Here is an 18,691-nt window from a genome sequence, read left to right on the forward strand (position 1 = left end):
AATATTCTTACTTTAGAGAGCAATGTGTGAGCCACCCTCTGTGGATATTCATGGTCTGCTATCATAACACAGGCTAACGAATCACCTCGTAGGTAGACGTGGCAGAGGTAATCTGAAATGAAGGAGAAAAATAAGTTTAAAACTTTCAGGCATAAAAACAAAATACAGTTAAACAACAGGTCTACTGAATAAGGGCTGATCCTGTCAGCCAGATCCAGCCAGCATCAATGTTTGGTCTCGCTCCTGGGCTTTGACAGAGCAGATACACAGTGCCTCTGGCAGAGCTCACTGTTGCAAGCAGGTCCATGGTTAGAGAGTAACCCCAAAGTAACGGTCTCTTCTAACCTTCCTCACTCACTTCTCCAGTTTCTCAGAGGACTTTCAGTAAGTCTTTAAAAAAAAAAGTACTGGGGTCAATTTGTTCGACTAAAAATTCTCCAAGGTGGTGCCCCAGCATGGCCACAGTCCAATAACTGAAACAAGTAAGAGACATACTCATGCACACACAAGCACACCTGCTTGGAACTTAGGGGCCATTATACCTATTCACACCTTATGGCCTAAGTACATCCTGAGCTAAATGTCTTCTGGCCCCCACCCCAAAGAAACTATCAGGTCTCCCACATAACAAACAGTACACAGAATCTACTAGAATTCATTGTCTCTTCTTTCCACTGGACATATTCACACAAACTGTCAACACCCTGCCATTTTCTCTTCTCTTCAACCCCTGAACACATCACTTGCAAAAAAAACTGCACCTACCTTGTTCTTTGACAGAGGATCTTGAAAATGGCTTTGAACGTTCTACTATAATTCTGCTGGTGAACTCCATAAACTCTTTGACACTGGACAACACAGAAATGGAAGATGAAGGTAGAATGAGACAACACAAAGAATAAATTGTAGACTTTCTTGGAAAACATGGTAACAGAATACTCGCTCCCAAATGCTAATATATGTGTATAAATTTGTCCATTCCTTTCTATGGTCACTGTTTCAAGCTACCTTGATTGGTCCACATTCAATTCTTTATTGCTCACAAGGGGCTAAACGTAGAGGGGACAAACAAGGACAGACAAAGGGACTAAATCGATTACATCAATCCCAGTACATAACTGGTACTTATTTAATCGACCCCGAAAGGATGAAAGGCAAAGTCGACCTCGGCAGAATTTGAACTCAGAACATAGCAGCAGATGAAATACCTATTTCTTTACTACCCACAAGGGGCCAAACATAGAGGGGACAAACAAGGACAGACAAAGGGACTAAATCGATTACATTGATCCCAGTACGTAACTGGTACTTATTTAATCGACCCCGAAAGGATGAAAGGCAAAGTCGACCTCAGCGGAATTTGAACTCAGAACGTAGCGGCAGACAAAATACTGCTAAGCATTTCGCCCGGCGTGCTAACGTTTCTGCCAGCTCGCCGCCTTGATTAGTTCACATTACTCCATAAGGAGCTTAGGGCCAGTCTCCTGGTTTCTCTCGAGTGTATATATTCTTCTCTGGATGGAACACCAATCTGCTGCAGGATGACACATTTTTACCAGCTGAGTGAACTGGAAAAACTTGAAATGAAGGGTTTTGTTCAAGAACAGAGTGCATCACCCAGTCCAGGAATTGAAACCACAATCTTACAATCCTAGTCCAACACCCTAACCACTAAACCATGTGCCTCAGCTTCATGCTAGCATAAGTTGAACAAAAACATACTGAGGTGTTGCTCAATGGGTATTGTTCTGGGGTATTGCTCAGAGACTGTGTATGAAGCACTGTAGTGAAAGCCGAAAGGAAGTAACGTGGAACAACCTTCTCTTAGCAAGGAAGTGCAACAGACAAAAATGACAGCAAAGGTGGACAGAATCTCAAAGCACTGGCAGGTGGCTACACCTGGGGACAACTGAAATTCATTGCCATCGATTGAGACAAATGGAGACCTCTTGTCGGTGCTCTATGCCCCACGCAGAGTTAAAGGATTCCAAAGAAAAAACATACTACACTACACGCATGCATATATATATATATAAAGTTAATCCAAACATGAAAACACAACGTGAGGATGTGGAACAAGTATAGTGTTATTGGACACTCAGGAAGGGAAGAAGTAGGATTTAACGTTTCGAGCTGAGCTCTTCATCAGAAACATAGGAAAAGGAAAGATCCAAGGAAGGGAAGACGGAGAAAAAAAAAAAAATCGCTAACAATACACAAGCGGTCACACACACACACACACACATACACACACACACACACACATACATACATACATACATACATACATACATATATATATATATATATATATATATATATATTATATATATATATATATATATATGACAGGCTTCCATACGGTTTTTATCTCCCAGTTTCATTTACAAGGTATCGGTTGGCCCACAATTACAGTGGATGACACTTGCTAAAAAGTACCATGCAATATTATAGAACTCAAGACCAAATGGTAACAAAGCAAGCTCGGTATACACAAGGCCATGCTGTAGGAGTATCCAGGTGAGAAAGTGCATCTGACTATCTGTGTTATTGCGTACACCTTTTTGTATGTCATGCACATGTGTGTTTGCATACACATGTACTTGGCCAAATGTGTATGCATGTATGCCTCGTGTGTATGTGAGAATGTATCAAGAATAATTAGATAATACACACACACACACACACACACACAGAAACAACACATTAGGTTGGAAAAAATAAAGTTTGAACTTTAGTTGTTCCTTCTAGCGTAAGGGAGTCCTATGATGGATACCTATTAATGTGTTTAAATGTACACTGTATTTTATATGAATAATATATATATATATATATATATGTGATAAATAAAAATATATGCATACATACAAACATATATGTACGTACCTACATCTACATGTATATATACATGCATATATAAATAATTATACGTGAGTACAGGACACCACAATAAGACGTAGAAACGGAAAAATAAAAAAAAAACAAAAAACAAGAAAACGTAAAAAACAGTTACAGGACGTGCTACACAAGGACAAAACCCCCGTCATCAGCTGTCGCTAGTAGAGTCAAGCATGTTTCGAAGACAGAGACAGAACACTAATCCACTACGCCTTCCTGCGTGAGAATTAAAATAAAATGACAAGCAGCGGGGCAAAATGAGTACGAACGCGAACAGGACGTAACAATAAAACTGCAAAAATAAAAGTACATGTACAAAAAATACAAATAAATACAAAACGAGAAAATAAAAAGAGAATACGATACAGGAAATCAAACACACAAGAGCACGAACATGTATATCAAAATCAAATTTGACGACTGACATCCGTGCAAGCGGGGTGCAAAGAGCACCATCCGAGTGTGATCATTGACAGAGTGGCTAACCGGCTTCCGTGTCAGTGACACATAAAAGGCACCATTCAAGTATGATCATTACCAGCGTTGCCTTACTGGCACTTGTGCCTGTGCTAGTAGGGTGCCAAGAGCACCATCTGAGCGTGATCGTTGCCAGAGTGGCTAACTGGCTTCCATGCTGGTGGCACGTAAAAGGCACCATTCGAGCGTGATCATTACCAGCATCGCCTCACTGGCACCTGTGCCAGTGACATGTGTAAAAAGGTTCGAGCGTGGCCATTGCCAGTACCACCTGACTGGCCCCCGTGCCGGTGGCACATAAAAAGCACCCACTACACTCTCGGAGTGGTTGGCATTAGGAAGGGCATCCAGCGGTAGAAACCCTTCCAGATCAAGATTGGAGCCTGGTGCGGCCGTCTGGTTCGCTAGCCCTCAGTCAAAATCATCCAACCCATGCTAGCATGGAAAGCGGACGTTAAACGGTGATGATATATATATATATATATATAATCCAAATTGATGGAGTGGAACATGTAAAACCCAGGCTATATATGTTTAGTAGATAGCAGAACCTCCAATGTTATAATTATATAATGAGGGGTAGTCAGCTAGCAACTCATCAGACCGAAGATACCTTAATTATATTTTGTTTGGGATTACCAAATGACAACGTAACCTTCATATAATTAAGGTAACTTCAGTCTGATGAGGATCTGTTAGCTAGGAAACAAATGCAGCCTGAACTTTACATGCTCCATTTCCTCATTTTAGATTTTTATTTGCATTCATAGTAACTAAAGTTGCTAACCGTGAGCTATGTATAAATTTTTCCAGCCTATTGAATTTCAATATGGGAAAAACCCACAACCTTCTACGCCAATAAATTGTTCCTGAATGTTGTTTTTTTATACCTGCCATGGACTGCTCAGAGCATCCTACACTTAGATCCTTGAATCCTACTATTACATATCAATATATATCATCATCATCATCATTGTCATTTAACATCCATTGTCCATGCTGGACGTTAAATAATGATGATATATATCAATATGTAATAACAAGATCCAAGGATCTAAGTGGAGGAAGCTTCCAGCAGTCCATTGTATATATATATTATCGTCATCATCATCGTCGTTTAACATCCGCTTTCTAGGCTGGCATGGGTTGGCTGGTTTAACCAAGGACTGGCAAGCCAGAAGGCTGCACTAGGCTCCAATCTGATCTGGATGCTCTTCCTAATGTCAACCACTCTGAGAGCTTAGTGGGTGCTTTTACGTGCCACTGGTATGAGGGCCAGTCAGGCTGTTTTGACAATGACCATGCACAAAAGGTGTTTTTTACGTGCTACCTGCACGGGAGCCAGTCTGGCAGCGCTGGCAACGACCACACTCAAATGTTTTTTACGTGCCACTGGCACATGTGCCGGTAAGGTGACGCTGGCAACAATTACACTTGAATAGTGCTTTTTACATGCCACCGGCATGGGAGCCAATCCGTGACCCTGACAATGAACACACTCGGATGTACTTTTAACGTTCCACTGGCACGAGTACCAATCAGGCAGTACTGTCATGGACCACATCAGCGATTTTGATTTCACTTGCCTCAGTAGGTCTTCACAAGCAAAATTTATTGTCCAATGAATGAGGAGTACTCATAAGTGGGCTGGTTACACCCTACGCTCGGATGTGTTTTTAACACAAGTATATATATATATATATTATATATATATATATATATATATATTATATATATATATATATATATATATATATATATATATATATATTTCTTTATTGCCCACAAGGGGCTAAACATAGAGGGGACAAACAAGGACAGACAAAGGGATTAAATCGATTACATCAACCCCAGTGCGAAACTGGTACTTTATCGACCCCGAAAGGATGAAAGGTAAAGTCGACCTCAGCGGAATATATATATATATATATATATATAATATATATATATATATACATACATATATATGCACACATACATATACAATGTGTGTGTGTGTGTGTGTGTGCATGTATGTAAAAAAAAAAATCTATAAAATATTGTCAGCATGTATGAATTGACACACCATAGACCAATTGTTCAATACTTTATCTAAACATTAGCTGAAACCTTTTCACACACACACACACAAAATTTTGAGTGAGTTAAGATAATAACATAGCTGCTGGTGCTGCTAGCTTCAAAGTTAAAAATTAGTCACAGCACTGGTGAAGCTTTATAAATCTAAACTTAACAATAGTGGTATGACATCACGACTGTATAATTAGTAATATTAGAAGGGGGAAAACGAATGCATAAAACAAAACAATCAACACCTCTGTCTAGGAAAAAAGATAAGAGATTAGAATGAAATATATGTAAGTAGGTTACTTACGTTGATCGCTGGAAATAGCCGAAGGATGACAGTTCATAACTACCCTTCAGTAGACGGGCTTTGGTCTCCCCTTTGTAGAGGATCGAGAGAGCGTAGACCTTCATTGTTGGAGCTGGAGACAGGAAGGGTGGAAGGTGCGAAGACGGAAGAGGGCACAGCTGGGTGCGGGCGGTAGTTTTTACAGAAAGGAACCAACGATGGAATTTAGGATGTATTTATATAACGACCACTAGTACAACAACAACAACAACAACGCTACACCCCAAACAGTGTGAGACACTGAAGATGGGGTGGGGGTAAATCTGTGTTGCTGCAATGTGGTTGAGTTGCTGTAAATGGGGTGGGCAAGGAATGGATTCAAGTAGCAAACCCACAATGCATCGGGAATTTTTGGAGGGTTTTCTCACTGCCTTTATTAGTGTTGTTGTTGTTGTTGTGAATGCTTCTATTGCCCTTCCTTGTGGTTTTTGTTTGGATTACGTTTGAACACAGGAGAAGTTTTTCACAATTAAGACCACAGCCAGAATTATCTGAAATTGAAAAGAAAAACATAATGAAATAACTTAATTAATTATAAAGTCATAATTAGGTGCATAACAGGATGTGTGTGTCTTAATTGTTTCACTCATTGGACTGTGGCCATGCTGGGGCACTGCCTTGAAGAGTTTAGCCAACCAACTCAGCCCCAATACTTACTATAAAGCCTGATATTCTGTTAGTCCCTTTTTGTTGAGCTGCTAAGTTATGGGGGACAAATACCAACAACAATTGTCAAGCAGTGGTGGGAGATAAACACAAAGACACACACACATTCTACTAAATCCATTCACAAGGCTTTGGTCAGCCAGGACCTATAATAAAATACTTTTGTCAAAGGTGCCACAGACCAAAGTCCAGTATTTGTGGAGGATGAGCAAAGTCACAAAGTAGGAAAAAAGCAGATCATATTGCAGTGAATCTGGAACAGTGGTTCTCAACCATTTTTTCTGCCTGTGAACCCCTTTGATTCCTATTCTGCTCTTTGAAAGGGCCATCCAGCTGTAAAAACCATGCCAAAAACAGACACAGAAGTCTGGTGTGTGTCTTTTATTTGTTTCACTCACTGGACTGTGGCCATGTTGGGGCACTGCCTTGAAGAGTTTAGCCAACCAAGTCAACCCCAATACTTACTTTAAAACCTGAAACTTATTTTATCAGTCTCTTTTTGCTGAGCTGCTAAGTTATGGGGATATAATCCAACATCAATTGTCAAGCAGTGATGAGGGACAAACACAAACACTTTCTACCAAATCCATTCACAGGGTTTGGTTAGCCTGGTCAGCCTCAGTCAAACTGTCCAAGGTGGATGTTAAATGATGATGATGGACCCCCTTGGTCATTCAATGTTTAAAAAAGTCCCAATACATTTTTTTATAACTAAAATATTAGGAATTGTATAAAAAAAAACTGAAATATTTTAGAAGCATAACCAATTTGGAGTAAAAATTGTTTGCCAACATAACATGGAAGTCCTGTTTTAGGATGAATGTTGCTGTAATTTAGCCCCAGGAGACATTGTCTCCAGCTGGCTATACAACATGCTTTGTGTCCTTATATTTTCAAATGATGTCTCCTGGGGCTAAATTACAGCCACATTCGTCCTAAAACAGGACTGCCATGTTATGTTGGCAAACAATCTTTACTCCAAAGCACTGTTGCTGAATATCTCTCATTGTGAGATTTAGATATAGTAATTTTCTATTACCAATTTATTGGATGCAAATTTTAACAGCAAAACCATATGTGGTGGACTCACTAGGGCCATGTGGACCCCAGTTGAAACTACTGATCTAGAAGATGTTCAAAGACTGGACAGAAGACAAGTATGTTCCACTGGATGTGTAATTTCAGCAGAGAGGAACAGCAAAGTGTAAATGTGCCAAGAGAAAAGCTGAACAATGTGCAAAAGAGATCACTGCAATGATTTGGGGATGAGGTATATGAAGAATGTTGGGTGGGCAGAGTCTGTGGAAGAGTAAGGCTGAAGAAGATGTGGGTTAAAGATGCCTGAGGCTTCCCTTCCCAGCTCAAGCCAATGGGGCTAGGCTGAGGAGAAGATAAAAGGCCTCACAGTATAACAGTTTCCTGTTCTATAGTGGTAGGCCCTTGATCTGGGATGTCACATGCTGTGACACCTCCAGGGGCAATTTGGTGTGTTCAGCTGCCAACCCAGGCTCTGCTGCACATCAGACTGAGAAAGGCCAACTGTCAAAGTATTGGCCACTCTCTGACAGGTTTATGGTCAAGCCTGTAGCGGTGGGGATCAGTATTCTCAGTCTCTGGACCACATTCCTGCTTATTGCTATCGGGGTGATGTCTACACACAAGTGCAAGCCTTGTGAGTTGGCGTGGCTGTTCTACTGGAGTTCCCTCGCCATCGTCCAGGACAACACTTTTTCCATTTTGTCCACTGGGACCATGAGGGAGATTGACAAACCTTTTTAGATATTTCTTTGCTGTGAGGAAGAAATAAAGATATGATGATTCAGGTAAAGTACACCGCCAAACTTCAATATTACTTACCAAAACAATATAGAAACAGATAGAGGTAAGTGGTGGTCAGAGGATGCAGAACCTCACTGAGGAAGTAGAAGAGGACCATAACAAGTGGAAAGACAGTGTGGGAGCTGACCCTTCCAACCCATGCCAACATGGAAAAACAGACATAAAAATTATGAAAATGATAAATTGGAGGGTTGCCAATTTAACCCTTTAGTGTTTAAACCGGCTGTATCTGGTCCAAATATTCTACACATTTTATGCTCAAACTGGCCAGAACATGCATCTCACACCTACCCTGCAATGTCACTCTAAAAATAAGCAATTACATCTTTCCTATCTTGAAGCTACAAAATAATATCAGATAGTTTTTTTTAAATGCGAATAAATAAGGATTACTTTTGACAAATTAATCTGAACGCTAAAAGGTTAACCTGTATGAATAGGCGGCGAGCTGGCAGAAACGTTAGCATTCCGGGCGAAATGCTTAGCGGTATTTCGTCTGCCGTTACGTTGTGAGTTCAAATTCCGCCGAGGTCGACTTTGCCTTTCATCCTTTCGGGGTCGATAAATTAAGTACCAGTTACGAACTGGGGTTGATAAATTAAGTACCAGTTACGAACTGCAGTCGATGTAATCGACTTAATACCTATGTCTGTCCTTGTTTGTCCCGTCTGTGTTTAACACCTTGTGGGTAGTAAAGAAATAGGTTAACCTGTATGAATCAGAAAGCAGGGGATCACAGAATCGGTAGAGCAAACAGACTGGACAAAATGTCTCTCAGAATTTAGGCATGTCCCCTATGTCCCCTGTATCTTCTGAGTTCAATCTCAGTTGGGCTGACCATGTCTTTCAGCTTTCTTGGGTCAATAAAAGAAATACAATAATACCAGTCAGGTAGTAGATATCGATTGTGCCCTCCCACACAGTTTGTGACATGGCATTAATATCAGAAATCAATACTGTACACTAATCAATATTACAACTTCAGCCACAAAGCAAGAAATTCTCCACATTTCATTAAATTGAGAAAATAGCAATGATAGGATTTGATAACAAATCATGAAGGAAGAAATAATTGTTTAACCTCAGGTTTGCTCAGACTGTGTAGAGCTATGATCAAAGGCAGTCTGACCATGACAATCCAGTCTTATTTTTCTCAAAGTTGACCCTGGACTATACAATATAATCTACCACAGGGTCCGGTCCTTGTTGTAGTGCGATAGCTCGCGTGCCTCAAGGACCCCAAGAAGTGTGACAGTGGAACACGCATTCCTAGTTGGGCCACCCATGCTGAAAAGGTCAAAGGGTAGAGGCTAGACTAATACGGACCACATCAGCTCAGAGACACAAATGGGTTTGAATAGGGCCAACACCATTAAGTATCAAATAAGCAAAGTTTCAGAGGCATCAATGAGAATTCAAAACCAGCAAGACCTGGGAGAGGAAGGCCTTCCCTTGGAGGAAACATAAGCCCCCCCCCCACCTAAGAATCAAAACAGTAGAGAGAAGTCATTGAGGGCCAATGCTCCACAGAAAGCAAAGGGTTTAAGTAATATTATCCAATGGGTTCTTTTCTAGATGATACAGTATAATTTGAGTGAGGTTTTGACAGCTATTTCCACTAGGTTAAGCAACTGCTTAAAGGCTCCCCTCATTGGATTGTGTGTCTATAGAATGTTCTGGAAACACTTAAAAGTTTATCGATGTAGGTTGAAGAAACAAGAGATTTTGTAATCATGACAACAGATATGCGTAACACATTGAAGAGAGAGAATGAAGATGTACAGATTAAAGTTGAAATTTTATATAGAAGTGAAATGGCCATGTGCAAGTATTTCATAGGTTTTGAGTTCAAACACCAAGCTTTCTTAGAAAATTACAGTTTTTTAAATCTCACAACGAGAGATATTCAGCAACAGTACTTTGGAGTAAAGATTATTTACCAACATAACATGGCAGCACCACCTCTAGCTGAACAATCATTCTGTGCTGATGAAGGGAAATAGCCAGGAAATTGCGATACACAGATATTGTTTTGAGCTGAGTGGGGGTGCTAGATCCCCTCATTCAACAATATAAGAACACAGATCGTGTCATATAGCCAGCTCTCCAACAGCTCTAACCACCAAAGCTTTCCTCACTCTATCCATCCACACAAATCGAGGCCTGCCTCTGGTTCTGCTGCCTACCACTGCAGCCTTCATCACCCTCCTTATCATCCGCTCCTCATCTGTTCTCTCCATGTGGCCAAACCACCTCAACATGTGTAAACTTTAAAAAACTGGGGTGTGATTTATACATGGGGTAAGCTTGAATATGAAGGGAAAAAAAATTTGGTACAAAAATTTAACACTAAATTAGGAGTGCAAACTTATACACAAGTAAATAGGGTAATTCACTGCTGTGTGATGTTAAATGAGGATATTCTGTAGGGGTAGGGTGTCATATATGGAGTGGAACAAAACACAGCAAATAGAGCAGAACAAATACTGCAGCAGATGTCTTTATGGATGCCAATACCTCAAAATATCTAATATGGTTTCTCTCTTACCCATAGACACCCAAACACACTCACAAAACCACAAACATATGAACAGGAGCTCGTGCATAAAGCTTTGAGTAAGAACAACTTTGGTGTGATGTATATTGTGATACTCATGTCCTTGTAGTATAGGAACCGTCTACATAGAAGGGCCACAGACGCCAGGATCCTGTGACAATCAAGACAAAAATCACAAGATTTGTAAAGAGCATCATCAATCTTATAGAGTCTGTTATATAGAATGCTGGGTTGAAATTTAGAACTTAAAATATGTGGTTCCTACTTGTAAGATTTTGTGTACACACACCACACAAAAGAAAATAGGTCAAATCTTTAACAAATTATATTTTTATTTTGAAACTTTCAAAATATACCCACCACCCCCCACCAAACTATATCAACCCAGCCAGCTTAACTCCCTTGTGCCTTCTTTCTTCCTCCACTATGTACTTTACGGGGTGTAATGTCCCATAAAAAAATAGCAGACTTTGTCAAATCATGACTGTCAGTGGAAGTGGTAAGGAATAGTCTGTTTCTCATTACTTTCTAAAGTGCATGTATATGCACACAAATACCACCACCTTCTAGCTACCCTTTAGTTTACTGAAATTCTACAACCAATTAAACTTCCCTAAAATACTGCTTCCTGCCACCCCCAACACCCCACAGACAGATTTACTGTTTCTGTTCAAATATCCTTACGTTCTCCTCCAGTGTGATCTTCATTACACAGGCAGAATCACTTTAGTAGAGAGAGAGAAAGATGGTACTATAACCACTGTAAAAACAGTTTGTCTAAGAGCTTTAACAACTTATCAGTGATCAACAAGACTTGCATCCAGTCCTCATCAATATACTGTGCAATCTCCTAAGAATCGTAAAGCACTTTACAGTACCCGTTTCTTCCCTCGCACCTCTGAAGTTTGGAATTCCCTTCCACAGTCTTGTTTCCCCTCTTCAATATGACCTCCAGCCTCATTTATTGACTTCTGTCTAACGTTCATTTTATTCTAGCAGATCTTATGTTTTCAGTGGTCTAAGGACCTTGTAATGAATGAATGCTTAAAAAAAAAAAAAAAGAGAAACAAAAAGCTTTAGTCAATCTGAAATCTAAGAGGCCAACATAGGACAAAGAGATGAAAGCAAAGTTGACCTCAGCAGGATCTCAACTCAAAAATGTAAACAGCTGGAAGAAATGCCACTGAGCATTTTGTCCAACATGTTAATGATTCTGTCAGCTCGCCACCAACACCTCATTCATACATACGCACACACACACACATATATATATATAGTCAACAGATGAGATCCAGAGATTCTAAATATAGAAAACACTTAGTAGCACTCAAATGATTCAAGCTTGGACTCCAATGTCTCTTCCTCTTATTTTGCATGTATACACATATACACATTTTGTCTATCAAGCCCAAGCTGTTATTTCTAATTTGTTTAGCCACATAATTGCCTCTATATAGTAGCTTTGGTGATGTTTCTGTGTATATATATATATATATATATATATATATATATATGTGATGTACAGCTTAGTGGTTAGGGTGTTGCACTCATGATTGAAAGATTGAGGTTTCAATTCCTGGACCAGGCGACGCATTGTGTTCTTGAGCAAAACACTTCATTTCATGTTGCTCCAGTCTACTCAGCTGCAAATGAGCAACCCTGCAATAGCTGGGTAGTTAACCCCAAGATGGGCCCTGTGTCAAGTTTGGGGAGTGTTGTAATCTCAGCTACATACATGCCATGTATTGTGATGGACACACTTCACTGAAGATGCTGACCACTGAAGTCATTTCTCCTTCATCATCGACTAAGGTCAACCCATTGATGCAAGCAAGCGTTTGGGGCCAATCAAATTAGAAAGCAAATGGTTCTATCACAAGCTGATGCACAGACAGACTTACAGTGAACAGACAAATGGAGAAGGTGTCAGGAAGGTCTCAGAGTTTTATGAATTTGAACCATCAGTGTTTTGGAATGGACATTCCTGACTACTATTGCACTGGAATTCAAAAATTATAATTAAAAAAAAAAAAAACTAGCCCAAACAATGGACTATTCAAAGCCGATGGTCAGTCCACATTACTCTGTAAGGACTATAGGGGGCCAGTTTTCTATTATATATATTCCTCCATGGACAGTCACAGGGTTACTCATTTTTGCCAGCTGAGCAGACTGGAGCAACGTGAAATGAAGTGTTTTGCTCAAGAACATAATGCATCGGCTGGTCCAGGAACTGAAACCACAATCTTACAAACATGAGTCAAACACCCTAACCACTAAGCCATGCACCTCCACATTCAAAGCGGAAGCTATTATAAAAAACAAGAATATGTTTTTGCAGAGAGAGCTCCTCCACTAATAATTGTTGTGTTGCTTATGAAGTTTTGCATATTCCCCCACTTGACTCATTTCTCGTTTTTAAGAGCTGCTCCTTACAGTAAGATACAACAGAAACTGGGTTAAGTTCCATTATTGTGAATCTTAGGACTTGCGACAGACAATGTGCAATTAGGTTATGTTCTACATGTTTTGGATGGCTGGTAGGTTGACGAGGAAAGTCATTTAATGCTTTGTAAGTCACAGGAAGAGAGAGCAACCTCCTACCCCATGGTCTTTACTGGCCTTCCGAGACTGATGAGATTGACATGGTTAATATTCAGTTGGAATCTCTATAAAACAACATTCAAATGTCAATAAAAAACAGAAAAAGAAAAAAAAAGAGAAAAACCCCGCAAGGATGGCAGGAGTTCCAGTGAGTCACAATTCTATGAAAGGGCAACTGTGCAAAGTGCAGGATCTGCAAAGTATGATATTGTAGGAATGGTGAGCAAAGGACAAGCAGTGCATAGTTAAGGGGGAAGTGCTTAAATGAAATGGGTATGTAGATTGCTAGGACAGAAGACGACAGGCTGTACGATAGTAAAAAGGGATATAAATATATATGTGTGTGTGTATGTGTAATATAATTTTCTGAATCTTCAGATTTTTTCAATATGCTAGGCCAGTGGTTTAAATTGATATTAATTCAACTAATATCAATTTTTACCCTTATTATTTAAATTTTATAAATATATATTGCATCATTCTGTTGTGTCTGGGGAGAGTCATTTTCTTTTTGTGCCTTATAATATAACACACTCACCGGTAAAATTTCCACTTTTTTCTTATTTTTATTTTCCTAAAATTTTCGTTGCATCTTGCAAGAAAAAAAGTGGAAATTTTATCAGTGAGTGTGTTAAATAATAAGGCACAAAAAGAAAATGACTCTCCCCAGACACAACAGAATATGCTTCAACACATGAACTCATATAAAGAATCTTGCAAACCAAATCCAAAAACGAAATATTGCATCATTATCATCATTCACCATCCATGTTTCCCACATGGGTCAGATTTTACAAGGATCCAATGAATGAAGGATTTCATCATAGTCCAGTGTCAGCTCTGGCATGGTTTCTACAGCTGGATGCTCTTACCATAACACCAATCACTTTACAGTGTGTATTGAGTGCTTTTTTTCGTGCCACCAGCAGTGTTGAGATCACCATGTAGCTCACAAATCAATAGGATGTTGCTTCTGTATGCTACATGGAAGTTAAGGTATGAGGGAAGAGGTTGATGTAGAGCAAGTTCTACCCGTAAAAAACACCATTTCGAGCGTGGCTGTTGCCAGTACCACCAAACTGGCAGATCAGATTGGAGCCTGACGCAGCCATCTGGTTCGCCAGTCCTCAGTCAAATTGTCCAACCCATGCTAGCATGGAAAGCAGACATTAAATGATGATGATGACGATGTGGCTGCTCTGAAAACACAGCAGCCAGAGTAAGGATAGGATGGGCTGGAAAAAGTTCAGGGAGTTACCATCACGGCTGGCAACAGAAGTCTTTAACTGCAATGCTGCATGGTAGCAAGACATGCTTAAATATGGGAATGCATGTATACGTGTGTGTATATGTATGAGAACCCTGATCAATCAGTCCTCACCTCATGTTACCCTCTCTCCACACTATATCATCCACTGCAGCTCCCAACCACCCTGCCCCTATCCCATTCCAATACCACTTTCCCCTCTCACCACCCAGAACCATCTCACTTGTTAACCATTTTTCATCCAGTAATATTGTTCTCCACACCCACACATTACAGTGGCCACCCTGCTCCCTGTACCACCAAATTATCTCTCCTCATACACACACACACACACACACACACACACACATATATATATATATAATATATATATAGATATATACACACACAAGTGTGTGCATATGTATGTATATATGTGTGTATATGTATATATATATACACACACAAGTGTGTGCATATGTATGTATGTATATATGTGTGTATATGTATGTGTGTGTGTGTATATATATATATATATATATATACACACACATACACACAGCAGCAGCAGTGACACCCTCCCCATTAATGTGGGTAATATACAATTGATAGTGTTGCATACTTCACATGACACACATACTTAGTACATCACATGACTCAAATTGATGGTCAGGTGATCAGTGCTATTTAGCATATGGTTACCAGTTTAATGAAAGGAGCTTAGTCATTCAGTTAGCAGGCTTCCAGGAGTAAGGGGCCCCCTTGCAAACTACAGCTCTGATTTGTGTAAATATGGTATACTTTACAGAAGGGTTATACTAGGAAACCTAGAATAAACACATATACCAGTCTATAAAAATACTGGAGTTGACTTCTTCAGTTAAACCTTTCAAAGCAGTGCTCCAGCATGGCCTCAGTCCAATGAATGATAATCACCCATAGTAAATAGCAGCCACAGTTTACTGAGCAAAGGTGCTCTTATTAGCAGGAAGTTTATCCCTAATACATTCAAGAATATATGCCAAAGAGTTTACAGTAAGAATTATTGTGTCTACTGCATGATTTTTATTCAGCTGTGGATAATTTCATTTAAGAAAGGTATTAATGACACCTAATCTCACTTCATTTCTCATACAATGAAAGGGATTTATATCTATGCGATCCAAAAGAAAAAAAAAAGAAAATCAATTGTTCAGAATATGGAAAGCTGTAAAAACAGCTGAATTTACAAAAATACTCTAGACCAGTGTTATTCTCCACCTCCCCCCAAATTTCGGGCCTTGCGCCTAGAGTAGAAAATGATATTTTATCATGGTTATTTAATACAAAAAATCTACTGGTGACTCTTTTATTAAGGAAAAAAAAAACATCACTTCAATCCTTTATCATTCAGATTTCTTTGCCAAGGTGTAGGAGTGGCTGTATGGTAAGTAGCTTGCTTATGATCCACATGGTTCCAGGTTCAGTCCCACTGCGTGGTACCTTGGGCAAGTGTCTTCTACTATAGCCTCGGGCCAACCAAAGCCTTGTGAGTGAGTGGATTTGGTAGATGGAAACTAAAAGAAGCCTGTTGAATATATGTATATATTTATATATGTAAATGTGTGTCTGTGTTTGTCCCCCAACATCGCTTAACAACCGATGCTGGTGTGCTTACGTCCCTGTAACTTAGCGGTTTGGCAAAAGAGACTGACAGAACAAGTACCAGGCTTACAAAGAATAAGTCCTGGGGTCGATTTGCTCGACTAAAGGCGGTGCTCCAGCATGGCCACAGTCACATGACTGAAACAGGTAAAAGTGAAAGAAGTATAATGCTTATTCATTAACATTTAAAAAAAAAAAAATTAATCTCACATTATCTCATAGCTTTGAGATTTGGATGATGTGAATGTTACTTTTAGAACGACATTGTAGGGTGAGTACGAGAGGCTGGATCTGGCCAGTTTGAACTTAAAATAAAGAGAATATTTCGGCAGGATATGGCTGGTTTTAAAGCCAGAAGGTTAATGTGAACCTTGTGCCTAGTGACTACAGCATCACACGACACCATAATTTTCCTAGGCCCCACATTGGGAATCACTACTTTAAACAAGATGAACCTCTATGTGGCCACTCAACCTGTTAAAAATAACAGTTAAATCTATTATCTTGGTAAAGAAAGGACACTTTAAATAATGCAGTCTTAGACATACATCTTTAATGGTTGGAATGGTCATGTTGGAATGCCTTTGATCACAGGTCTGCTCAATAAAAGATGATCTCGAGCTAAACAGCAACATTCTGAGACCCCCTTCGGTCACGACACTCACTATGGGATTGCACCTAGAAAGTTACCCTCCCAGGTACAAGTCAGGGCAAGGTTGTTTATGGAAGACCAGCAGTCGCCCATGCATACCAGCCTCCCCCTCTCCACGCCACCAGTGTTGTCCAAGGGAAAGGCAACAGCAGATACAGCTTGGCACTTGTGACGTCGCAACTCATTTCTACAGCTGAGTGAACTGGAGCAACGTGAAATAAAGTGTCTTGCTCAAGAAGACAACATGCAGCCCGGTCCGGGATTCGAGCTCACAACCTCATGATCGTAAGCTCGATGCTCTAACCACTGACCCATGCACCTTCATGAAACACCAGTAAAACAACATATACATACCACCAACCTCTCTATCCCATCAGGCTACACACCTGAACACATCCCCTAACATCCTCATTAGACGGGAGTGGTTCAATACAGGGAACAGAAACTGCTTCCAAAAATAATCCACAGGAATGGCTGTGTGGTAAGAAGCTTGCTTCTCAACCACATGGTTCCGGTTTCAGTCCTGTTGTGTGATACCTCGGGCAAGTGTCTTCTTCTGTAACCTTGGGCCAACCAAAGCCATGTGAGTGGATTTAGTATATGGAAACTGAAAGAAGCCTATCATATATCTATATACATTATGTGTGTGTGTATCTTTGCCCCCTCCCCACCACCATAACCACTTGACAACTGATGCTGGTATGCTTATGTCCCCAAAACTTAGCGGTTCAGTAGATGCTGGGTAGCATCCTCAAGGGACATATCTTGTATCCTTTACTTGTTTCAGTCATTAGACTACGGCCGTACTAGAGCACTGCCTTGAAGAATTTTTAGTTGAACAAATCATCTCAGTACTTTTTTTAGAAGCCTGGTGCTTATTCTATTGGTCTCTTTTGCTGAACTGTTAAGTTACAGGGACATAAACAAACCAAGACTGGTTGTCAAGCGATGGTGGGGGACACAAACACAGACATACATATACATCAAGCTTCTTTCAGTTTCTATCTACCAAGTCCATTCATAAGGTTTTGGTCAGCCTGAGGCTATAGAAGAAGACATTTGTCCAAGGTGCCAGATCAAGACTGGAGGCTGGTACAACCATCTGGTTCGTCCTCAGTCAAATCATTCAACCCATATCAGCATGGAAAGCAGACGTTAAACGATGATGATTCACAAATGTGATAGGTTTCAGCATAGTTTCTACCAAGTGAATTATAAAAAGCAGAGAACAAGAGCAAAAATCATAATTTTCACTTCCTGGTTGGGTGATAAGGAGCTTGCTTCTCAAATGCCTGGTTTCAGGTTCAGTCCTATTGCTGAAAACTTTGAGCAAGTGTTTTCCACTAGTCCCAGACCAACCAAAGACTAAGGAGAGGGTTTGGTCGACAGAAACTGAAAGAAGTCTGCTGTGTATGCATGTGTGCATATGAGTGTGTATTATGTGTGTGTGCATATGTGAGTATATGTGCACCATCTGAACGTGACCAAAGCCAGCACTGCCTTGACTGGCGTCCGTGCTGGTGGCATGTAAAAAGCACCAACCTATTGTGGCCGTTGCCAGCCTCCTCTGGCCACTATGCCGGTGGCACATAAAAACTACCCACAACACTCGTAGTGGTTGGCATTAGGAAGGGCATCCAGCTGTAGAAACACTGCCAGATCACACTGGAGCCTGGTGCAGCCTCCTGGCCTCCC

The 18,691-nt window shown here is 40.2% G+C and overlaps 1 protein-coding gene across 3 annotated transcripts in view; it reads right to left on the reverse strand.

The window, feature by feature from the left end:
* The window catches only part of LOC115219253 (synaptobrevin homolog YKT6), a 43,389-nt gene that overhangs the window by 18,462 nt on the left and 6,236 nt on the right, over positions 1-18,691 (reverse strand). For all 3 annotated transcript variants that reach the window (XM_036509176.1, XM_036509175.1, XM_029789401.2), the window contains exons 2-4: positions 5,750-6,279; positions 766-848; positions 12-112 (exon numbers count right to left, since the gene is read on the reverse strand). In XM_036509176.1, coding sequence (XP_036365069.1) covers positions 12-112; positions 766-848; positions 5,750-5,853 — 288 coding nt within the window. In that variant the 5' untranslated portion in view covers positions 5,854-6,279. The remainder of the gene's footprint in view (positions 1-11; positions 113-765; positions 849-5,749; positions 6,280-18,691) is intronic.

This window comes from Octopus sinensis, linkage group LG14 (assembly GCF_006345805.1).
Source record: "Octopus sinensis linkage group LG14, ASM634580v1, whole genome shotgun sequence".
NCBI classification, from domain to species: Eukaryota; Metazoa; Mollusca; class Cephalopoda; order Octopoda; family Octopodidae; genus Octopus; species Octopus sinensis.